Genomic DNA, 25515 nt, shown 5'->3' on the forward strand with positions numbered 1-25515 from the left:
ATGTTCACCTGCACATCTGCCAATGTGGTATACTGCATCCGCTGTACACGGTGTGGCTTCCTCTACATCGGGGAAACCAAGCGGAGACTCGGGGACCGCTTTGCAGAACACCTACGCTCGGTTCACAATAAACAACTGCACCTCCCAGTCGCGAACCATTTCAACTCCCCCTCCCATTCCTCAGACGACATGGCCATCCTGGGCCTCCTGCAGTGCCACAACGATGCCACCCGAAGGTTGCAGGAACAGCAACTCATATTCCGCTTGGGAACCCTGCAGCCCAATGGTATCAATGTGGATTTCACAAGTTTCAAAATCTCCCCTCCCCCTACCGCATCCCAAAACCAGTCCAGCTCGTCCCTGCCTCCCTAACCTGTTCTTCCTCCCACCTATCCCCTCCTCCCACCTCAAGCTGCACCTCCATCTCCTACCGACCAACCTCATCCCGCCCCCTTGACCTGTTCGTCCTCCCTGGACTGACCTATCCCCTTCCTAACTCCCTACCTACACTCACCTTTACTGGCTCCATCCCCACCTCTTCGACCTGTTTGTTTCCTCTCCACCTATCCTCTCCTCTATCCCTCTTCTATCTGCCTCCCACTCTCTCCCTATTTATTTCAAAACCCCCTTCCCCTCCCCCTTTTCTGATGAAGGGTCTCAACCCGAAACGTCAGCCTCTCTGCTCCTATGGTGCTGCTTGGCCTGCTGTGTTCATCCAGCCCTGCACCTTGTTGTCAAGGTACTGAATAACCTTCTTATGTTCCTATGCTTTCTATGTTTCAAAACAAAAAAGATTGAAAATTTTAGAACTGTGCATTTAATAGTCGGCAAGTTTCTATTGGTAATAGTAAGTGATAATTGCTGGTGCCTTCTCGCCTGGAAATTTAATTTATATTTATGGAGTCTCATTCCTTCTGAAAAAAAATGTTGGAACACTTCAAATTGTATCAAACTAAAATATTGATTTAAAAAAATAACTTTTATTTCTCTCCCTTGATCCTATCAGTATTTCCCACTCTTTGGATTAGATCTTGGCAAGATCATTGAGATCCCTATGTTAAGGCTATTTGCTGGATTCACCTCCACTCAAGGCTAATGCACAATTATACAGTACACAGATACACAAAAGATTAAAATGTATGTTTGAGATTTGAGGGAAGCAATCTATTAGTATTTCAACTCTACAATATCTGCCCAGTACAGATGTTGGAGAGGATCAGGAGGTTGGAATTGGTACTATTGAAAGGGAACCCATTAGCAACCAACATAGTTACAACCAGAAAGTGTCATCTTGAGGCAGTCCTACTTTCAGAGCATTAAAATAGACAGTCTGTCATAATAAGATGGACCCACAGTTCAGCAACTATGCTGCAGTCGTATTACAGGTGAGTGAGCAGGAATATTTTATTTCTCAACCGACCAGGGGAAGACCTCACAGGCAAACAAAATAGGTAGAACTAGGGGTCACCAGTGAGATGAGCAGTTGCATCATAGTTAACAGGACTTGGTCCAATGCAAGAAGAGTCCTCAAAAGATGTTCTGAAGTCTTGCAAGGAAAGCCATGAGGATATGAAAAACTACACAGATCTTAGCCTGGTGGCTAAAGTTTGGGCATTTGACAATGGCAAACCTTGAATGTTTATGAAATGCTCCATGCATGCACCTGGGAACGGGTTCATACTTTATGAAGTTGTATCTGATAGATCTCACTGGATATAGTGCTAATGTCTGATGATGCAATGGCTGTGATTGATCTTAAAAAGACCAATGCCAGAAAATCACAGCTAAGTGTGGAGGCCTTGGCTAACTCAGAGGGGAACTTACACACTGAGGAATAACAATTACAGGTATCAAGCATACCCTCAACCAGCACAGTTACCTTGATGGGGCTTCATACAACTTTAGGATGGGTGGCATTGCAAACATCAAAGATGAACGTTGTACCATGTGAGCACCAACAAGCAATGGAGGAAGACGCCACCATATTTGAATGACAGAGGACAGCTCCAGCCATGCTTATCAGGGTACAGATGACATATTTAGGACCAATATTCAAAGCATGTGCTTGTTGAGCTATGATGGGAAATGTGTTCACATCTGGCAGTTTCCTGGAGCAGTAGAAGATCATGGTAGGCCATGTGCAGCAGTCCACCAAATAAATGTAGGAGCAGATAGGACCTGACCTGTATAGTATGTATACTGGATTCTGTAACATTGTCTGCCCTGTTGCATGAATATTTGCATCCCCGTCTGGTGTTCTATTCCTTCGTGTAAGTACAGATGTAGGTCATGGAATGGGCAAGGCAGGAAGCAGTTTTAATGGTGCCACCAACCAAGGGCCCCTATCTTCTGAAGCCATACTGGTCATAGTGTTGGCATAGGAGCCTGAGCTCTAGGTGGCTTTGCTATAAATGTCAGATGGATCATTTCAAACAGGCAGCTATCATTTCTCCATGGATGACCTCCACTATCACTCACTGAAAATGACCATATTGTGGAAAGTATCTTATTGGAGAATGCCAGGTAAATAGTCAAAATACCAGAGCTGCACCTTTAAAAGACAAAACGTCTGCTCAATGGTGGTCCTTGTTATGAAATTGTAGCAGTTATTTCTCTCCTGTACCTCAGCTGCAGCTATATAGATAAAGCATGAACATTATATTAATACTTATAATTTTGTTTATATTATCACAAATATCATAATAACTATGTTATATAAATGTGAACAGTTTTCAGTTTGCCGACCAATTATATTAGCAGAGAAAACAAATATGCCTATTATAATACATGCAATTATTCCAAACCATCACTTTTTGCTTGCCAACAGTCAAGTTCAGTGAAAACTGTCCTATTCACACCTTTCGACTGCATTCAGTTAATACTTTTCTGAATTTGTCTTTAATTTAAAAAGAAAGACTAACAAGGTGGTACAGATGACTACCAAGGGTCAGGTAGCCTTTGCAATTTCTGAACTAAACTTTAAATCTCAGAAAAGTCCTTAAATAACAGAACACATGGATAAAGGAGAACCACCATTTCGACTGGGACAGCACCAAAATCCTGGGACAAGCTAGGCAGAGACAGGCACGAGAATTCCTAAAAGCCTGGCACTCCACGAAACACGCTATTAATAAACACATTGAACTCGACCCCATATACACTCCACCAAGAAGGAAAACTGGAAGTGAGACAATCCAGCTCAATGGACTCCAGAGTTTAAAAACCAGGCGGAAAAACACACCGACGCTTCATTGGAGCTGCACTGAGGATGTTACTCAGCCTGGTAACAAAATGTCTGCAAAACAAGAAACCAGCTCGGTGAGCCAACCAACCTCAACACTCAGAACCTGAGCTACAAATCTACTCCAAAACCTTAGAGATTCAATGTTGAGTTTGACAGATTTTTGAGATTTGTGAGCGGCAGGCAGGAAAGTGTGAAAAAGGTCGCTTTCAGATCAACCACGATCTTCTTCAGTGGCAGAACTGACTTGAAGAATCAAATGCGCTATCATCATTCTATTTCTTCAGAGCTTATGTTGCTCAGCACGCATTCCTCAAATGCAGAAATTAATTGGCATTTTATGATTGTGTGTAAGCACATATCCCTGCCTGTAATTGAATGCTAGATGCTTCATTTAATGTTCTCGTGCTGACCAGACATCTTGACTGATTGAACAAAGCCCTGACACAGAATGGGGCCCTTGCACCGGTGGGAAAATTACAGACGTGGGGGTAAATAGGCTACTCAATTGGATTAACAATAAGTGTAATAGACATCCCATCAATTCCTGGCAGGTAGCCCTCCTTGTAAAAGCAATATGTCAGACAATTGATGTGCTCTGTTTCAGAGTAAAATTACTCTCATACGTTTTCCTCCATCATAAAAATTCAGTCCATCTTCCTTCCTGAACATGACTTGAATGTAACCCATATTTCCTTTAGTTAACTTTGTGATTTAAACATTATGTCATTAATTAAAGAACCTTGCTATTGCTTGCCCTTTTCCAAGGCACCACAGATTTCCTGTAGAATGCATCACATTGCATTAAAACACATGGAGGATGACTAGAGCCATATGGGCAAGTCAGTTGCCAACAAAGTGAAAAAAAACTGTTACGTACCCATGTAGAGGAAAATCTAGGTTTTTTTCCCCTTGAAATTCTTCTTTCCAAAGTTTTACTTTAATTACATCTGGCAAAACACTGTCTTTATTCTTTATGCTCTCATTGACTTCCTTGCATCAATCAATGCACTCTAGTACATTCTCATTCCATCTACTACCAATGCCTCTCCACCTTGGTACTAACCCCTCAAGGTTCCTTGAATATCAACATAGTTATTGCTCTACTTTAATATTTAGTCTTACTGTCCTTGCATGGTCACCTTGAAGGTGTCCTAAAGTCCCATCCCTTCTTGATTGCATATTTCTCCTCACCCTGTGAAACAGCTTAAGATGTCTGAATGTATTGGCAATGCTATACAAAAGTGAAAGTTTACATTTCAGGAAGGGTCATCATATTAGAGAGAACATAATACCATTAGCATATAGATAATGATTTCAAACTGTCACTAGACTTGACTGCCAGTAAGGGAAAAGTAAAGATCGTACTATTCATACATAGCTTTAAATATGGACTGCATCCGGTATAATTTTTTAAAGACACCAACAAGGTAGGTTAGATGGCCTCTTCAATTTCCGAGCACAACTGCAAGTTTCAGAAAAGTTCTCAATTGAATAACCAGTTATTGGTGTGCAACTTCCCCATTGAATGGACATACGTAGATGGAACTCATTTGTAGAACTTACATCTGATATTGATTCTGGCATACCCACAACTCAAAAAAAATCAGTAAATTTCCAGACATCATATGTCCAAGGTCAAATTGCAAGAAATGAAGCTGGAGAAGAGAGGTTATCGTATGTGGGTATGAACAGGACATTCTCCTCCCCTGTCCCCCACGAGTCTAGTCTCCATTGCATAGCAATAGCTGCAAGCTTTAACCCATTGCAGGTGGACAGCTGAAGTATCAAATGATAAACTGATTTTCCCAATACTCAAACTGTCCTGTCTGCACAGCACATAGCAAAAAAAAAATGGTAGCTGCAGAAAAGTTCGGTGACATCCACATCCTTTATTTAAAAGGAATGGAGATGAGCACTTGAAATCTTGTAACATTCAAAGCTACGAGCCAAGTGCTGGAAAGGTTATATAGATTTAGAGATAGTAGGAACTGCAGATGCTGGAGAATCCGAGACAACAAGGTGCAGGGCTGGATGAACACAGCAGGCCAAGCAGCATCATAGGAGCAGAGAGGCTGACGTTTCGGGCCTAGACCCTTCATCAGAAAAGGGTGGTTTTTGTTGAGGAAGACTCGGTCAACTGATTCACCTCCTCTGTATTTACGATTATGACTATATCTTAAAGTCTCTCAGCTGTGCTTTTTCAAACAAAAATCTACCAGTACAATTACCACAACTACCCAATTAATTTTTCACATACAAACACACCTTATGAATTTTCCATAATGTTCTTAAAGCATTCTATCAAAAGATTGGAAAGGCTAAAATAATTCAAGTAAATTTGTGTGTAATATGACATACAAGCTCCTTTGAAGTTTTTCATTCATTTGAAAATACAACACAGAATAATATTTTAATGTTTTGTTTAATCAACTACAATATGTGATAACTCAGCTATAAAACTTAGACAGTGACAATCAGGCAAATAGTCCTTCCCAACCCTCCAAAAGTGAGAAATTTTAAGAGCCTGGAACTATTTTTCTAACAGGTCAGTTGGTATACATTTTCCTCTTGCATTCATCAGAAAAGCCACAAGAATGTCAAATTTCAAATGATCAAATGACAATTTATGCTAGGCTAGAAAGGGTGCTGATTGACTGGCAAGGTAGTCCTGATTAGCTGAGGCGTTGCCAGAGTAAACAATGGGAAACTACAGACTCTACAATCACCCAGGTAATTCAGTTAGAGGACCTAAACAGATTCCTTTTCAAAAGATGGGTCTCAATGAAGGCAAATAACTCGATTGTAGCAAGCATAAGTGAATCATGTTACAAGCTAAACTGATGAATGTAAGTTGGTTGAGAGTATAGATATTGACACATGCAGGATTGTTCAGTAAGTATTGCCCAATTACGGAATCACATTGAACAGCAAATCTTATGCTTGTTTAGGGTTCTGCAAATGTTGACTGCTTGAGTATGATCTGTTCTTTACAAACCAAAGAAATTTGCTGTTTGATTTGATCAGCCAATCACTAGGATGTATGGCCTATGCACCTAGCATCACCCTGGCACTGAAATTCATACTTGACATTGATACACCTTGTATGTCTGCTGTGGAGAAGACGAGCAATACCATTACCAATGGCGTTAGCACTAGCTACTTTCTCCTCAACCATATGCCTCTCAACACCTTCGATACACATGAAATAAGCTGTCAGCATACCTGGCTCTCTCAGCAGGTTAATGCTGACATCTGCAGCTTCCTGGAACAAAGTCCCTGTCAAACTGCAGCAGATAGTTCTACCATTTAGCCAAAAGGCTAAATGGGGAAAATTTTGTGCCATGTTCAATTCCTGGATGTGCTAAGTTTATCTCATTGAGTAAAGCAATGGAAACACAAGATGCCTCAGCAGGAATGAGCTAGAAAATAATAGATAGGGTAAAAATTCCAAGAAAGAATTTCAGTCTCAACTGGAATTGTACGAATTGCACTTTTGTAAGGCACTTGAACCTTCCATTGGTTTTGAGAGTTGTACGTCAGATGCATAATGTTGAAAATTGAATATTTATTTGGAACTAAAAGAAACTGATCAACTCGGCAATGTGGAGACAAGTGGCTAGGCTGATAATGAATGAAGATTGAAAATCAGTATTTGCACCTTCACCAGAATTATTAATAAAAATCAAAATAAATTTGCAGTTTCAACTGCAGCATAAAAACTTATATCATGAAAATATGGCAGCTTTTGCTTTAAAGTGATGACAGAGTTCCCTCAAAATTTCTGTAACTACTATGACTATTGCAGAATTCCCCTTCTTTTTGCATACTGATAAACCAAAATAAACACGTTTACATACTTTAATAGTTAGTAATTCACTCAGCAAAAGTATATACAAAATGCTTCGATGTCAGTATGCTCCACTTTTTGTACTTCAATTAAAGGAAGAAAATCCTGGCAGTCATAAACAACTACATTAAATAGCACACCACGAAGTTCCCACTTGCTCAGTGCTTCACTTAAAACCTTGGACCATGATCTTAGCATGTTAAAATCAAAGCTTTTGAAAAGCTGTAGACTTTAAAAGATGGGAAGAAAGCACATTAAAGAATTTGTAGCAAGCTATTTGATCCCAAGTTAAAGCAAATTAATGCACTGTATTCATATGATTTTATACCTGTAACTCAATGTTAACCTGAAATCATATCAATTTGTTTCAAATTTCGGTAACTACAACAGTGCAAAAAAAAGCAAATCCTGTTTGCTTCAAATGTAACAAAATGACTATTTATAGATATGTAATTTATGTTGATTATATAACAATCACAGACATATTTGAATACCTTCCACAATTCCAATTAGAAAGCCCTTCTGCTTAAATCTTGTTACCTTCATTTTCTATAAACACCATGTGACAAAACAGGCCTGGAGCAGACAGCTTTACTGAAATATATATTTTATTGGAATATTCAGTATATATATATATAGAATATAAATAAATTAGTCTAAAATACTGCAGGCTAAATGATTTTATCCCACTTACAAATGAACGTCTTCTTTGGAAAAAAACAGAAGCCCAATGAAAGAACTCCACAAAATTGATAAAATAAGAATAATTTGCATTATCATTTTGTACACAAATTTCTTATTTTAACTTAGAGGCTTATTAATTTTACATTTGGCTGCTATGTAAGATGTCCTCACCACAAATGAAAACCTTATTGTCAACAAAACATGTAGTAATATGCATTCGTAAAATTTTTAGAAGTAAAATGAAAATGCAGATCGATCTTCAATACGCTGAAAGTGATGTCCAAGTCACACTAAACTAATTAATCACAGAGATCACAATATTTTGAAGTATCAACAGCTAGCATATTGCTTCAATAGCATTACACATTTGTGCACATATATGTTGGCTGCAGCAGTTTCATGCATCTGTAAATATCATATTTCTATTGCTACAATTAGGATTCTAAAAATGGGGATGAGCCAAAAGTTCAGATGTGACATTCCTTCTCAGGCAGCACCATGAAATATTATCTTTAAGCCAAAATATATTTGAAAAAAATCAAAAATACTAATTTTGCACTTCATTCAAATATTATTGAATCTTCTGAAGTTTAAAGATTAATAAATGAACACATGCAAGCTGACACTTCTGGAAAAACACTTAAATTTTCAAGATATTTAAAAATTGAACTAGCTAAATAATTGGAGGATTCTGTTCAATGACTATCTTAAATAAAGTATAAAATCTGAAACTATTGCCCATCCGGATTGAAACTAAAACAGCAATGAAATCATATACTTGTTTAGCACCACACATCCACAGTTATATTTCAAAGTATTTCCATGGGTTTTAAGTGAATATTTTCCATGTACTAAGATTGAATCCAGAGTTGCACGTAGATGTATGGTGTTGCATGTGTATTTGCTACACAATGCCTTACAGGGCATTTTATACCAAGAGCAATCACAGATTGCAGCTCATGTAGCAGAGTGAAAAAAACTGCAATTTCTGCAATTTTGAAACAGGAAATCTTATTTACAACTTTTTACATTCATTTGGCATATCATCTTTATCTCCTATTGTCCATATGAAATCTTCAAATTTCCACAACAGTACTTCAATCTTGATGAGGTTTTTCTGGAATAACTTTACACTCATACTGTAATTAGAAAGAAAATACAAAGAGATCATGGTTAACAGGTTGTACAAAACTTGAAGACTATCAATTATGAACATTGTGCTGTTTCTTTACTTGTAAAGTCATCGACAAATACAATTGGAGTATTAAAGAATAGAGGAGGAAAACATTGCAAAAGCAAAATAATGAAGATACTGGCAGTCTGAAAGAAAATCGGAAAATGCTGGAAACAATTAACAGATCAGACAACATCAGTAGAGAAAAGCAGGGTTCACATTAAGGATCACTGACCTGAAACATTAACTGTTTGTCGTCACAGATGCTGCCTGACCTGCTGACTGTTTTCAATATCACTTCAACTCTGCAACCCCACCCTATTGAAAGGGCAAGTAGATGAGCAGAGGGGGCAAATCTGCCTTGTTTGTAAGAATGAAATTAAATCGATAGCATGAAGCAAGATATGATCAGAAGGCAAATAATCTGTGCAAGTACAGTTGAGGTATCGCAAAGGAAAATGTAAAAAGACCCTGTTGGGAGGTACACACAGGCCTCCTAGCAATAGTCAGGATGTTGGGCAAAAAATAAATCAGGAGATAGAAAAGGCGCAAAGGAAAGGCACCATTATAATCATCATGAGGGACTTCAATATATCGGTTGTCTGGAAAAATCAGGTTCGTAGCAGGTCCCAAGGAATTTGTGGAATGTCTAAGCTTTTTTTTTGGAAAAGCTTGAGCTTAAGCCCACTAGGGATCAGGCAATTCTGGATTTGGTGATGTGTATGAGGCAGAATTGTTAGGGAGCTTAAGGTGAAGGCATCCCCAGGGAGCAGTGACCACAATACAGAATTCACCCTGTAGTTTGAGGGGGAGAAGCTGGAAACAGATGCAATATGATTACAATTGAGTAAAGGTAATGACAAACACCTGAGGAAGGAGCTTGCCTGAGTTGACTGGAAGGGGAGCCCAACAGAGACTAAGATGGATCAGCAAATTCTGGGGTAATTTGGGAAGCACAGCAGAAAATTCATCCCAAGGAAGAAGAAACTAATGGCAGGATGGGGCAACCAAGGTGGCAAGGGGAAGTCAGGGATAGCATAAAAGTGTACAACGTGATGATTACTGGGAAGCCAGAGGATTGGAAAGCCTTTTAAAAAAAATCAGCAGAGGACAACTAGAAAAGCAATGGGGCAGTGTGGGGGGTGGGTGCAAAAAGGAGGTGATATCAGGGTACATTAGCTACTAATATAAAAGAAGATTGCAAGAGTCCTTTTTAAGATGTATAAAAGACAAAAGTCAAGAGTGGATATCAGGCCACTGAAAAATGAGGTGGGAAAAGTATAAACGTGGAACACAGAAAAGGTACTCTGCATCAGTCTTCATGGTAGAAGATATCAATAGCATACCAGAACTTCAAAAGAGTCAAGAGGGAGAGCTACATATAGTGGCCATCACTAAGGAGGTGGTGTTGGGAAAGCTGAAAAGTCTGATGGTGGATAAATCACCCAGACCTCACTTCTCTGAAGGAGATAGCTAAGGAGATGTGGAGGCATTGATAGTCATCTTTCAGGACTCATTGGAGTCACAACAGGTCACAGAGAAGTGGAAAACAGCAAACGTAACACCCCCTGATTAAGAAGGGAGGCAGGCAGAATACAGGAAATTACAGATCGGTTAGCTTTCATTTCAAGAGGTATAGAATACAAGAGCAGGGATGTACTGCAGAGGTTGTACAAAATCAGACTGTATCTGGAAATATTCTATACAGTTTTGAGCCTCATATCTAAGGTAGGATGCGCTGGCCTTCACGGGGATCTAGAGGAGGTTTGCAACAATGATCCTGGGAATGAAGTGCTTGTTATATGAGGAGCAGGTGCGAACTCTGGGTCAAAGAAATTTCGCCGGTCAAAGGGAATCTCACTGAAAGTTACTGAATACGGACAGGCTTGAATAGAGTGGATGTGGAGGAGCTGTTTCCACTAGTAGGAAAGACTGGAACCCGAGAGCACACCCTCTAAAGGAATTACCCTTTGGAACTGAGATGAAGAGGAATATTTTTCATGCATAGGGTGATGAATCTATGGAACTCATTGCTACAGAAGGCTGTGGAGGCCAAGACACAGAGTGTTTTTAAGACATAAATTGGTTCTTGATTAGCAGGGGCTCAAGGGTTACAGGGAAAAGGCAGGAGAATGGGATTGAGAAACATCAGCCATGATTGAATGGTGAAGCAACTCGATGGGCCGAATTGCTTAAGTCTGCTCCTACATCTTATGGTCTATTGTGGAGGTGGTTTTACCCAATTAATTTGAAGAATCTCTATCTAAATGTTCTCAATTACAAAAGTTAACAAAGCATGCAGAAATGTTCTTAATGTTCCATCACATTTCAAATCAGATCAGCTACGCTGCACAAAGAAAATCTCTAGAAAACAGAACCGAACATTTCCCCCTTTCCCTGGATTTGGGCTTTGTTTCAAGGAATGTCCTCTTCCACGAGGATCTATAGTTTCCTGTTTTCACCAATAGCATTAATGGACTCGAGGAAGGCATGGAGAAAACCTCGATCTAAATTCTAGGCTTATTTTTATTGCATCCAAACTCCACAATCTGACTTCCTCAGAATATTACCCAAGTCTCTGAAATAGTCATTCCTCCATTATCTGCGAGGGTTCCATTCCTGAGAGCCGCCACGAATGAAATTTGAAAATACGGAACTCACTAAAATAGGTTAAAATGATTAAAAATATAGCAGATACGCAGTTTTTGCCCAAGGATGTTATTTCCTAGTGCAGACAGACAAATCCGTTACTTTGCAGATAGGATTTACAGTACTAGTCTAGCGATACTACCATTACGCTCATCACCTCCCCACATAAATTATTCTAGCTACTTGTCATAGTGGTCTGTGCAGTTATAACTTCACTTCAATTATAAGGAAGCATGAAAATTACACACTCAGCAAAACACTCAAAATATCTGACAAGTATAAAAATGAAAACTGACTCATTAAACAAAAAAAGCATAATGCTACTTTAGATAAAAACAGAAGAACCGATTTGGTTGAGGCCCAGATTTTATACGATCTTTTAATCTGAAAATTTGGAAACAATGGAGAGATTATTAGTGAACATCCAATGAATACAAATCAATTGATAAAAAAGGGCGCATCGATTTACTCACCATTGCTAACTGGCGTCCTATATTTCCCATCGTTATTCCACCAGCAAAAAATATACAAGGTAACCAAGACCGAACATAAAGAAAATCTGGAGATGTATATCTACAAAACAAGGTATAGTAAGTAAAATTAGTTTCTCAATATAGACATGTCCAATTAAAACCCTAATGTAAAAATTTTGAAAAACATGAGTAGTTTCAAACCTTTATTAGCATGTTTGAAATTAAAATAATTTATTAAAAATCTGAATTTAATACAAACGTATATGCATAAACAAAGACCAGAAATTGAAGTGAATTAAATAGAAGTATTTCTTAATATATACTGACGTTGCACAGAGTTTAGACTATGCTGAGTTAAAAATATGTATATCACTGAAGTACAAAACATGTGAATCCATCTAAAACATACACTACACAGAACTTAATTGCTGAAAGACTGTTACAGTTTTAAAAGCAAAGAAAATTCTTTCAACTATCAAGTTTGCCACCATCAACTTCAAGTTACACTTCAAGATGAAGCAATGCACACTATCTTTCCACTCCTGCAACTTGAGTGCCTATGCATTCACTTTGAATTATTTAGCGTTTAGCAAACTTTTTCCACCAAGTTCTTAAAATACCTACAGAATTTCTTGATCTTACACATTGAATAGATGGGCGGTGGAGGTGACTTCAGACCCTCAGCGAACAAATTCCCACTTTATTAAGTTGTTGCATTCTCTGCGAAACTTTAGGGATGTCAAATGTGCTTGTGCCAATTTCCTTTAAATTAACCCATCAATTCCCTACTGGTCCCTCTCCCCAACAGAGTGATACAGCAAAAAAAAAAATCTGGAAAGCATCTTAAAACCAGAATTCATTTTTATACTTTATTCCTTTTAAAAAGAAAAATTTAAAAATACAAAACAAGAGGGGCAATTAGAAACAGATATTCATTTGTTGATTAGGTGCAATTCAAGCAGAGTGATACCACAAATTACAAGTGCGAAATTCAAATTTTTATTTAAATTCTTTAACCAAATATGGGCAGTGCTAGCAAGGCCTACATTAGTTGCCCATTTCCGATTACTTAAGAAGCTAAGCAACTTTCTTGAACCATGGCACATCCAAGGATTGTCAGAAAGGAATTTCAGGTTATTTACCCAGTGACAGTGAAGGAAGTGATATAGTTTCAAATCATGGTGTGGGGTTTGGAAGGAATCTTGAAGATGATAATGTTACCCTGGATCTACTCCCCTTGTTCTTTGAAGTGGCAGAGGTTATGCATTTGGAAGATACTTTGTGCGAATGCATAGAAATGCATCTTGTTGGGGTACACACTGCTACCTCAGTAGTGAAAGGAATGAAAGCTGAAAGTGTAGGATCATGTGCTAATCGAGCGGACTGCTTTGTTCTGGATGGCGTGAAGTTTTTTTGAATGCTGTTAGAGTTAATGGAGGGTTGATAGAACTATATTCGTATAGACAAGTAGAGATTAACCCATCAGACACCGGACTTGTGCCTTGTAAACAATGGCTGTGCTGTGGAGAGTCAGAAGGCAAGTTATTTGCTTGTAGAATTCTCAACTACTGACCTGCTCTTGTAGCCGCTGCATTTAGAACACATTCCTTTGTGCTTTCCACATTTCCTGTCGGCTTTAGTTTTACTAGGGTTCCATGATGCCACATTTGGTAAAATGCTAGCTTGATGTCAAGGGCAACCACCCTCACCACCCCCCCTTTAAGATATAAAACGTTGGCTGAATTTCAGATTAAAAATTTGTGCATTAAACCCAATTATCATTTCCTTATTTTTGACAGCCAATATATTACAGAATATTAAATCGAGAATAGTTACTAACAGTGAAACAATGCAGCAGTGTCAGCAAAAGCAAAACTGGTTGAATAACAAAACAGAGACAACACGAACTGCAGCTGCCAGAGTCAGAAACAACAGTGTGGAGTTGGAGGAACACAGCAGGCCAGGCAGCATCAGGGGAGCAAGAAAGTTGACGTTTTGGGTCGGGACCCTTCTTCAGAGTTTCTGTAGAAGGGTGATAATTATTATTTTGCATAATGGATGAAAATATGCAGTGCAGTTCCTCCACAGGGTCAAGTACAGGGAAGGCTGTTTTTCCTCGATACATATTATGATCTAGGTTTAGAGGTGTAGGGCACAATTTCAAAATGTGGGATGACACTAAAGTTGGCAACATTAACAAACTCAACAGGATACAGACAGGCTGGTGGAACGGGCAGACACATGGTAGATGAAATTTAATTCAGAGGAGTGTGAAGTGGTGCATTTTGGTAGACAGCACATGGAAATATAAAGGATTCAATTCCAAAACAGGGTAAAGGGGCAGATGCACACACAACAAAGTAGCTTAAAGTTACTCCCTATTAAGGCACAAGGTATACTCCACTTAAATAGGGGCACGAAGTGCAAAAGCAAGGACATCCTCAGCTATCCTTTCTGAAATTCTCATTCAGCTTTTCAATGGAGTAGTGTGTCTAATTTTGAGGACAAGTCTCAAAAGATGTAAAAACATTCAGAAAGTACAGAAAAATTCACAGGAGTGATTTCAAGAACAAGGATCTTCAGTTACATAAATAAATTGGTAAACACAGGTATAGGCCATTAAGCCCCTCCCCCATTCTACACCATGGCTGGTCACTCACCTCAAAAAACATTTTCCTGCAGACTCTCCATGGCCGTTGATGTTATTAGTATCCTGAAATCAACATCTATTTTGAACATACTTAATAACGGAGATTCCACGGCCCTCTGTAATGAGTATTCCAAAAATTAAATATCTTCTGAAGGAAGAAAGTCCTCAAGTTTTTTTTTTTTTAAAATCAACCTGTCCAGGGGTGTTATGATACACCTCTGGATCAGGTGGTCCTTGAACCTGGGCTTCCTGGTTCAGTGCAAGTTGGGGTTCTTCCCCTTAGCAGAGATTTATCACAGCTACTCAAAATTATGAGGGGGTTGAAGCAGATAGGGAGAAACTGTTCTCATTGGCAGAAGGGTCAAGAACCAGCAAAGACCATTACGATGAATGGCAGAAAAACCAAGACAACATGAAGGAAAAGGTGGTTCACTAGGTTGACTCCGGAAATAAGGGGTCAGTCTTATGGAGAGAGATTAGCAGTTTAGGCCTATAGACCCTGCAGTTTAGAAGAATGAGAGATCTAATTGAGGTATATAAAGATACTGAAAGGATTGACAAAAGTAAACATACAGAGGATGTATCCTCACATGAGGAAATCTTGAATGACAAGTTATAGTTTTAAGATAAGGGTTAGCAAATCTAAACAGAGCCGAGGAGAAATTACTTCTCTCGAAGGATTGTGAAAATCACTACCCGAGAACGTGGTGAATCCTGGGACATCAAGTAAATTTAAAGAGATATGCAGATTTTTAATTAGTACTGGGTTGAAGGGTAATAGAGAGCAAACTCTAGAGTCGAGGCCAGCCATTATCAAGTGGCAGAGCAGGCTCAAGGGGCTGAATTGCTTTCTCCTGCTCCTAGTTCTCATGTCTCCCCTGCTCTACAACTAAGAAAGAAGCGGATTACATACTAGCATAATGGCACTCTTATCACAAATGGACAATGACACCTAATGTCATTGTCCATCTATTCCTACTTCAGCTCATTCACCTTCAACACTAGTGGTTTGAACACTCACATGATCTTACTTGTTTTCCAAGTTTTTCACTCCATAAACTCCAACTTTTCCAAAACTCTGCAGACCATATTACAACCTTGCCTGCATACAATTTTAAGTATGAGCCAATGTATAATATTTTCTACATGTAAAATACTATACAAATTCACTTTAACTACTGAGAACTTACTACCTGAGTTTCCAATGGCCACTCAATATTGAAATGTAGATGGGAATTTTCACAGAGACCCTGCGTGCAATCTGCAGAAATTGCCTCGGAAATTTAATTTTCTACTGGGCAATTCCTCTAAGCCTGGAAATCTCCATTAAATCAGAAATTTCAGAGGGTTCCAATTAAGTTCCAAAATTAAGGAAAATAGTTACTCAGGAAAAGTTAGACTATTAAATACATAGTCCAACTCCTGAGTGCTATTGAACTGACTCCATATCTACTTAACGCACACCTTAAAATACACCTCCCCAAACCACTTCGGCACCCCTCATAACCTGACCCAACAGAGTTCCTGGGCCATGACTCTCCCATTCACCATCAGGCCCAACTAGGCCTCCTTCTGCCTGATGTGACCCAATCCCACTATGTCCTTAGACCTGACCCAACTTGCCCTATGCCATCACCAGAAGCAAACCTCCCCGCCCCGGGCCCAATTTCCACCCTCCCCATTCCCTGGCAGAGTCTACTTTTCCCACCTACCCCAAACTACCCAAAAATTACATCACTTAATTTGCCACCATGCAACCTATCCCCAGCATCCTATCCACTTCGCACCTTGCTCCTGGCATAGTACTGCCTACTCACCTGGAATCTTACGCCTACCCAGTTGACACAGTACACCTACTTGCCTGGCATCTGCCTCGTCCCCAGATGGCACTGTACATATCTAGCATCCTAATACCTTTTCCTTATGGACTTACCCATTTGACAGCAGCTGTCACTATCGCTCCAGGAACCTTTAAATTTCAAAATACAGCAGCTAGCTACTATGAAAAGAGACATTTGCCTCTTGCACCAGAAAAGAATGACCAGAAGGGAAATACAGCTCCATATTTCTGAGAGAACCCTGATCAGAATATCCTCTCTGAAACAGAGGTCCTTTTGTTCAAGTAAGGGCCTGGGTTGCAATCTCCTCTCATTGGAAAATCCAGCCCAATACTACACACATTCAGGTACAATCATGCCAGGAAAAAATCTGGAAGGTTGCAAAAAAGAAAACAGATCTCACAATCTCTGAAAAACCAGGACTGCATTTACCCACTACAGATAAAGCTCCATGCATGTATTTTCATTAGAGATATAAAAGTGTGAACCGACATCTATGGCTTATAAATCATTTGGTTGAACATTACTATATTTAACTGAAATGCTCCTTACATAGGTTTTATTGGCAACAACCGAGGTGTCTGCATACAATTTAGTTTTATACCGTATCAAGTTAACAGCCACAGAAAATATAATTTTACAAGAGAAAAACAAACTTTTAAAGTCAGATATATGTTCTATTTTGTACTTACTGGTAAACACCATTGTAGACTAAAAGCTGAGTGACCAATGTGGCAAGAAAAGCAATTCCTATTCCAAGCCCGAAACCACTTCGAGATCTATCAAAAGTCCACCACAATCCAATGGAAAGTGCTGCCAATGTAAGGGACAACTGCATATTGTTGGCAAAATCCACCTTCTACGAGAGACTTGTTAAGGTTTACTGGACAAAAACAGCATTTAATACTAATTTTTATTATATAGATTACTTGTCTGATACAAAGTTATTTTTACAGTTTGTCTCAAAAAATGCTGCTTCCATCAGAAACTACACTCCATCTCAATGGTAAGTGCAATTTTATAGAATTAACTTTTTGGAAAAAAATTCTACACAGATGCATCACAACTTTCTGAACAGTCACTTCTCAATTTTGCAGGTATAATTTTTGTAATTAAGTCATCTTTTCTCATTTGATTAGTTTATTGATAGGCATAGGTTATTGAATTTTATAACTAAGGTTGCAGGATATTTTTCGAAGATAACTAACAAAGAATATCAATAATTCGCGGTTTGTAAAACAAAGACAAGGATACAGCACTAGCATGGTTTATGCCAACAAAGACTGCAACACAACGCATTACACTGGACCATTCCCTCTTGAATTTGTGTGGTTCTCCCAGGTGGCTGTCAATGCATGGGTAAAGCAAACCAATCACAGCTGCAGGAACAGAAAAACAGCACTGATTTGCACGACCTAAAATAGCTTCTTCTTACATACAAGACTTTCAGGTTACATTAGTTCAACACACTAACCAATCCAAACAGAAAAATGTTGCTTCAGTAGACACAAATACAGCTAACACAATGTAATATATAACTGATGACAAATAAACAACAATGCCAAGTGGATAAGCTTTTGAAGATTCTTTACAGCCAATCTATTTCTGCATTGAGATTCAGCACAATTTAGGACTTCAAATGTCAGATGGGTAATCATTATGCCAAAACATATTTTGCCTAGAATTACAGGCAAAAAGTAGTTTTCCTTTTTTCAAAAATTGCTTTTTCCATGCTGATTTTTGCAATTTTGTTTTGATTAATATACACCCCGCCTACATGCAATTTCCTTCTTAATGATGATTCACGAATAAACATTTGCCACATTACTTTAATAGCAGTAACACAGGAAAAACATTCCCCATTGATTAGAGAGATAGCAAGAACTGATTCCCCATTGATTCATTTTTTTCTTCCTGTGTAAGCCCATAATCACATTCCATTTCATCACAAATACCAGGAACTTGGATGTTTTTATTCTATAAACCAATAGTCTGCATTCATAATCATTTCTCCCCTTAGATGATATTTTCAAAATCTATACAGTATTATGAATTTGCTATGCAACTTTCAAAATCTTTAAGTTATTTCCATCTTTATAATTCTGTTGAGAAAAAATTGCAAGTATAATCATTTTTGTTTAAAAGTTAAACTCACCCATGGAATCATAAAGTACTTCCAGTGCTCTGCAAATTTCACTAAGTTATAATATGAACAAATTGTTGCACAATGCAACTAATTCAGTCATAAAATGTTACACCAAATTATGGCAAAATATTGTAGCAACATTTTCACGGGCAAATTCCAAGGAACCTATCAGATTTACGTTTGCTGAAGTAACACTTGCTTCAAAGATGACACTGGCACAGGAGGTCATGTTCGGCTCATCAGAGTCCATCTGCTCCAGGCCAGTGGCATCGTTTCTCCATGCACATTTTGTCCTTTTTTTCCTTCTTACATCAGAGGCCAGAGTGGTTTTGATGGGGTGGTGGCAGTGCCTGGAGCAGGGATTCCCAGCAGCAGTGGTGCCTGGGGCAAGGACTCCTTGAAGAGGTAGGCCCGGGGCTTGGATTTTTGGCAGTGACAATGCCCGGATCAGGGACTCCTGGCAGCAGTATGCCCAGAGCCTGGACTCTTGGCAGCATCACCGAGGCACCAGCATCAGCAGAGCCGGGGTCTCCTGGGGAATCAGCATCATCGTTGCTGTTCGCACAGGGGGAAACTCCTTGTGGACCACAGCAGCTTGCAGAAGCCATAAAGCCATGTTTGAGACCCCAATTTGAACAGAAGATGAATTTTTATTTAAGTACTTTCTTTTTATCCTTATTGTACCTCAAAATGGCGCTGGATTGTGGCGACAAAACACTTTTCACTGTATCCTCAAGATATATGCGACAATAAATAAATCATTCATTATAATAAGTTAGCCCAGAACATTAGTCATTTAAATATGGAAAACCAAAGGTGTTTTACTGCAATTGCAAATGCAATTGTGGTTCAAAATATTTAAACCATTCAGCAAGCCACATAGGGAACTAGTTTAAATAAATGCTGGAATTGATCCATTCACAAAATTTGTTTTGATCAACTTACAATCATCTAACCATCTTTTACTTTTGGCATTAAATTTACTATGTGGAGATGTGATCAACAGCAGAACAGTTATTTGTTAAAAAAAAAAGAACTTTTTAAAATACTATCTGACCCCATAACAAAGAAATGAAACATGTTGCTTTTTATCCCCCCCTCTAGTGTCTTCAATCACCTGCCAATAACAAAGATAGTTACTGACAAGTGGTCAAATGATAGGGGAAGCTTCCATTTTGCACTGTGATGTCACATGTCACACAAATGCTATGCTGTCTTAGTACATTTCATTGCTCAAAAAATGATTTTATTGCAGCCTTGATAGGTCAAATTTCCAATTAATTTAATTGGTTTATTGATGTGAGAGCATCAGGAAGATCTGCACAATAAATTTCAACTTTAAAAAAAAATAACATAACATCACTTAATAATTTAACTATGTGAACAGTGATAGATCAATAACAAGGGAACAGCATGAACAAGTTTGGAGCAACAACAGTTTTCTTGCTGTCTTCACATATTACCAGAATGAATTAACAATTCTTGTAAAAATCAAGTAAAAATAAAGACTATATTGTAAGCTTATAGAACTGGATAATGTAGATGCAGTTTATTTGTAAACATCCACTTAAATGGAAATGCATCTTGGCTGTTTTGCTGGAGACTCTAAAAACAGGCTCTCAAACTGGCATGTTGAAACAAAAACGCTTGCAAATAAAAACTATTATGACGTTAATTGTTTTTGGTGGCAAGGGTGGTTGGCGTAATAATGATCATGAAATCGTGATGGCTCAAACTGCTGAAACACATACCCTTGTGTAATAAGTTTTCTTACAGTAAAACTGATTTACTTTCAAACACTTGCAATATCACTGCAGATATTTCCCAAAATACAATATCGCAAAACAGAACACAATCACGTACCTGATGCTGTACCACAACATGGTGGAACCCACCAAGCGGAAGAGAAAATGCTGGCAATCACATCAGGGGGGAAAAGAGTAACATTTCTTTGTATCTGCAGTAAGTTCAATACAAGTGCTAAGAACACACCAATAGAAAAAAGGACGACTCCTCGAATAAGCAAGTTCATGTTCTGGTTTGTAATAGTAGAAAGGTAGTGGCCATGTCTGATCTGCACAGTTGTGGTTTTGGTTCTTTCCTCCTCTGCCATCGAGGTAAGTGTACTCGAGTATCTATTTTCTTACAGATATTGGCTGCAAGAGTAGATCTCTACTTAGCTGATCTATCTTCACGCTTTAATTCACATTATGTACCCACCTAAAAAGAGTTGAAAGAAAACATGATACATAGTTGCAATAGTAAACAATAATAAAACAATTATTTCTGTACAATGGAGTGGTGCCTTAGCAAGCAAATTAACTTTTGACTTGTGGAATACTTGTGACAAGAAATATTATAGGTTTTGATGCAGATAGTGAGCCATGAGGTTACGACGACAACAGAAAGGCCAAAACATTTTGATGGTCAGGGTACATTCCCATATTATCAAGTGATGATCAACATTTTAGTGGCTGGTATGTCTGGAAGACCACCCACAGAACATGGGCCTCCAGCAAAGGTGTTATTGAAAGAGGTGGGGAGATTAGCAGTGAAATATGAAAACGAGCCATATGCTCATCCATCTATTCAAACAGGAAAAAACTGTAGTTGGTTTCAGCTACTTCCATCAGTCCTTTTTTTTTGGGACACTTGTTCTGGCTGTTCCCAGCTTCATGTCACGGGCAGATCTAACACATCAAACACTGCAATTGAAATTACACTGACAACTGAATCTGCTGTACAATGATAAACAACACACACCTGGCAGGATTAGATTCTAAATTGTAGTTCTAAACCAATAATCTCTAATCTAATAACAGATTAACCGATCTATGAGAATAATTCAAAAACAAGTCGTGGTGTATTCCAACACCATTTTTAGCCCTCTGTAAAGATACATATGTTTTAATTTCAAAAAGGTGCCTGAAGAAAATACTGACTGTTTTGATGTCGTTCTTAAGGTTTTTATTGCTCAAACGCCTTCCAAAATATACAGATTCCATGTGCTCATGCAATCCCTTTAATGAACAAATGGATTGCAAAGAATCAGCTAACGATCAAAATAACTTAAAGGCAAAGGCTAAATAAATACCTTAAAGGCTTGATAACAATCATTGTCTTATGAAATATTCAATTTATCCCGATTTCATTTCCACAAACAACATGAGAACTTCATTTTTTTCTATGCCAAGTGGATCTTCTTGAGGAGTAAATGTAACATAACACAAGAAACCAGAAGGGAATAAAGTGGCAATGTCCAGGCACATATTCCTGATTTAAAGAATTTTATATTTTCTAAAAAAATCCTACTTCATCTTTAGAAAATTGAGGTTGATCGTGAAACTGAAATTTAATAGCTGAAGCTTTTTTCCACTATTGTTGGTAGGTTTGGTTAATGTTACCACCAATACATGAAAATGAAGTTTTTAAGCTGCTACACTAATGCAATATCAATACATTCACATTTAATCTGCTCTGTTCTTGTGAAAAGTTCTCTAGTTTCTCCACTGACTGATAATGCCGTCAACCCATGTATTTTATACCAAGTCTTTTCTGCAAAGATGCCATGTTTCAGCAGAGGTGTTAAATGAACATCCAGTTCACTTTGCCAGGTTAACCCAAAAGATCCAACTGCATTATTCAACGAACAAGTTCTACCAGGCACTAAGTAGTAACAAATGTGACTGAACTGAAACAAATGATTTATAAATTATGAAATGTTTATTTATTGTTTCAAATTATGGCCTCAATAAACTTTGCGAAGAAAACATTGACAAATAGACTACTAGCTTGCCAAGTAAAATTTTAGGTTTGTATGCCATCAGTTCTAAAATAATGTAATCATATATGAACATTCCCATTACTGTAAATAAGACATTGTACGGCAGTTGAAAAATTAATACTTTTAAAGTGTTGAACTTATTTCTCAATGTCATCTTTTAAAAGTAGGTTCATTCTTTCCTTAACTATATTCCACTTAGATTAGTGTTGATTTCTTCCCGAATCCTTGACGAAATGTACAAAAAGACAGTAAATACAGTATAGCAGTTAGAAGTACTAATTCTAAATATTAATTTCAGCCCACCCCCAAAAAAAAGCAATTGGACAGTTTTATGTTGAAGCAGTTGTTCATGTTTTGCAGATGTACAAAGTTAACATTTCAAGTTGATGGCCCGTCATCAAAACTCAGAATGAGGAGCCTGATTAATAGGTCATTGACTTGAAGTGCAGGGCAAAATCTGAACTGTGACAAGTTATTCTCACTTTCATGCTCCTGCTTTTTGCTAGTTCCCACATGATTACAATTCAAACAAAGTGCCAGTGGTGTGCATAGGGAACATGTGAGATCACGCAGTTGGGGAATCTTTACAGTAGTCAAAGCCCTCATCTGCTGATAATTTAACAGGTACAAATCAGCTATAAAAGAGCCTCCTGGACAGCAATGTCCTCCATCATGACCACAACTTGATTTATCAAGAGCAGAAAGGTGGCTTGCTCCTAATTCAGTCATCTCAGAAAACACGTTTCACATTTTTACACACTCCATAAAATCCATTACACCCCATTAACGCTGTTGCCCTCTCCACAGATGCTGCCTGGCACGCTCAGTATTTCCAGCATTTTGTTTTTAACTCAGTCATTTAGATTTATTGACATTTCTAAGCTGCATGGGTTTAACTAAGTCTAGACCCCTGACTTCACAAATCTGATACTTAATAATTATTTTATTGCTTGAAATAATACAGTATATTTAATGAGGGTAGTTTACACTCCTCTGAATTTAATTACATTCTGAATAACTAGAGCACCAAAATAGGCCATACAACTAGCCACATAATTTTATATCACAACAGTAACTGGCTGCATATACATGTTTTCTTTTAAATCCTTTAGGTTAATGACACAATCATTTACAGTCTCAACAGCATCCCCAAAGTAGCTTGCACAAAATGAATTAATTTTACAGTCTTTATCATGTAGCTAAGAAATTAGAAACAGTGAGACAAGTGAACAGTTTCCCTTATTCTTTGGTGCTGGTAGAAAGGAAATATTTGTCAGAGTCCAAAGAAAATTATTCAGTCCTCTTCAGATATTACCAAGGGGGTCTTTCATATCAAACTGAATAAAGCAGGGGTCATTCGACATTTCAAGGATACATTCCCTTCGGTAAACTCCAGCACCGTATTGAAGTGGTGCTGCCTTAAGTTTGAATCCCATTATGACGGAGGCTTGCTTCACGATGGTAGAGAGGAGGCCCCGTCACTTAACCACTCCATGAAATCAACAACTGCAAATCAATATTTGCTTTAACGACCTCGTTCTTACGGTATATGGTGTCAAACCTGGTTTCGAGAGAGTCTCAGTATTCACGGATGCAACATGCATTATACTTCCCTGTATCACAGTGGATTCATGAAACAATACAAGCTCGAATAGCAATTACCTCGATGGCTGAGTGCTGCGGAACGTTTGTGTAGCACAACGTGCAATGACTCCAGAGTCGTTCAGTAGATCCTCAACCTGGATCACCTCACTGCTATAGGCACATCGGAGCGTTCACTTCACCCCTCATTTGAGCACTCGCAGCTTTAATTAATACTGAACATAAATCGACCAGAAAGGAGCTCCCTACATTACAAACAAAAAAAAACTGACTTAGCCCAAGCCTTTGCCCCCTCATACGCCGTGGCCCAGAGTATCTCACCCTACCTCATAAACCGGATCCCCTAGGCCAACACGCCACCTGCTCCCTTCCTAAATTACTTCAGAACAGACTCTTACCCGGATTCCGATCAGGTCCTCCGACCGCGCCCCGCCACCGTGAATACAAACCGCTGGAAATTCCGGTCCTATCGCATAGGCCCAGGCCTCTCCCTCTTTCCACCGCCGCTTCCGATCAGCCGAACCGCGCGCACACACACACACACACACAAATAAAACAAATGCTCGCTCCTCGGGTACGACGCAGTGAGGGGTGTGTGCGTGCGCGCGCCCCACCTCCTATGGCGGTCACGTGCCGGTGCAGACCCATTCAGACTACAATGAGCTGTCCCCTCTTGCCTTCTCGCCTCACCCCAACCCAAAACAAAACAGAACAAACCTCACACAACAAAAGGATATTCTATCCTATTCACACTGCTCCTTTGCAAACAAATGTCTAATTTCCCTCTAAATGCACTGATTGAACTAAGCTTTTTACCACACGCTCAGACTACGGTAAATGCCTCATGCAGTTAGTACCTGAAATGGGTTAACCCTCAGCAGAAGATAAACTCCGCCAATCCAGTTGCAAAACACTATTCCGGGGAGGGATTAATTAATGCTGTATCAGTTTTGTAGCAAAAATCCCTATCATTCAAAACCCTGGGCTTTTAACAGAACTTCTAAAAGTAAAATAAAAGGCAGCTGGGCTTCGCTCTGGGGAAATACACAGTCACAGGGTCACTGCCTGGACCCATTAATCGATGCCCAATTTAGTGAGGACACCTGATCGGCATAGTCCGCAACAGCCCAGAACTCCTGGTCTCAAGCAATCTGATAGCCTCACGCACACATGTAATCCGGTAACTCGGAGGCTGAAGCCTTAAGAGTCACTTGACCTGAAACGTTAACTCTGATTTTTTTTTTCTTCACAGACGCTGCCAGACTGGCTGAGCTTTTCCAGCAACTTTGTTTCTGTTAATGTCCCTGTGACTGTGTATTTCCCCAGAGCACAGCCCAGTTGCCTTTTTTTTTAAAAAAAGTTTTAGAAGTTATGTTAAAAGCCCAGGGTTTTAAATGATAGAGATTTTTGCTCCAAAACCAGAG

General features: G+C 38.8%; 1 protein-coding gene across 4 annotated transcripts; it reads right to left on the reverse strand.

Annotated features, from left to right (window-relative positions):
• Nucleotides 1-7681: 7681 nt before the first annotated feature.
• insig2 (insulin induced gene 2) lies at nt 7682-24823 on the reverse strand. 4 transcript variants are annotated; one of them, XM_048598860.1, is made up of 7 exons: nt 24809-24823; nt 24152-24336; nt 20569-20925; nt 17814-17938; nt 17252-17418; nt 12072-12171; nt 7682-8914 (listed from the first exon to the last, which is right to left on the reverse strand). In XM_048598860.1, exons 3-7 carry the CDS (start codon nt 20816-20818, stop codon nt 8873-8875), a joined length of 684 nt encoding a protein of 227 aa, XP_048454817.1. In that variant the 5' UTR covers nt 20819-20925; nt 24152-24336; nt 24809-24823; the 3' UTR covers nt 7682-8872. The 4 variants fall into 4 exon arrangements, with proteins under 4 accessions (XP_048454817.1, XP_020388164.1, XP_048454816.1 ...); XM_020532575.2 differs by lacking the exon at nt 24809-24823 and adding an exon at nt 24490-24657; XM_048598859.1 differs by lacking the exon at nt 24809-24823 and adding an exon at nt 24541-24650.
• Nucleotides 24824-25515: the final 692 nt, after the last annotated feature.

The sequence above is a fragment of the Rhincodon typus genome, chromosome 7 (genome assembly GCF_021869965.1).
Source record: "Rhincodon typus isolate 14 chromosome 7, sRhiTyp1.1, whole genome shotgun sequence".
NCBI lineage: Eukaryota > Metazoa > Chordata > Chondrichthyes > Orectolobiformes > Rhincodontidae > Rhincodon > Rhincodon typus.

Bases quoted from the DNA above. Each gene is read 5' to 3' on its own strand.
- insig2 (XM_048598860.1), bottom strand. From the start codon at position 20,818: ATGGCAGAGGAGGAAAGAACCAAAACCACAACTGTGCAGATCAGACAT. The intron at 17,939-20,568 runs GTACGTGATTGT...CTGTTCCTGCAG, and splicing joins ATGTTGTGGTACAGCATCAG to CTGTGATTGGTTTGCTTTAC. The intron at 12,172-17,251 runs GTAAGTACAAAA...CTTGTTTTGTAG, and splicing joins GTCTACAATGGTGTTTACCA to ATATACATCTCCAGATTTTC.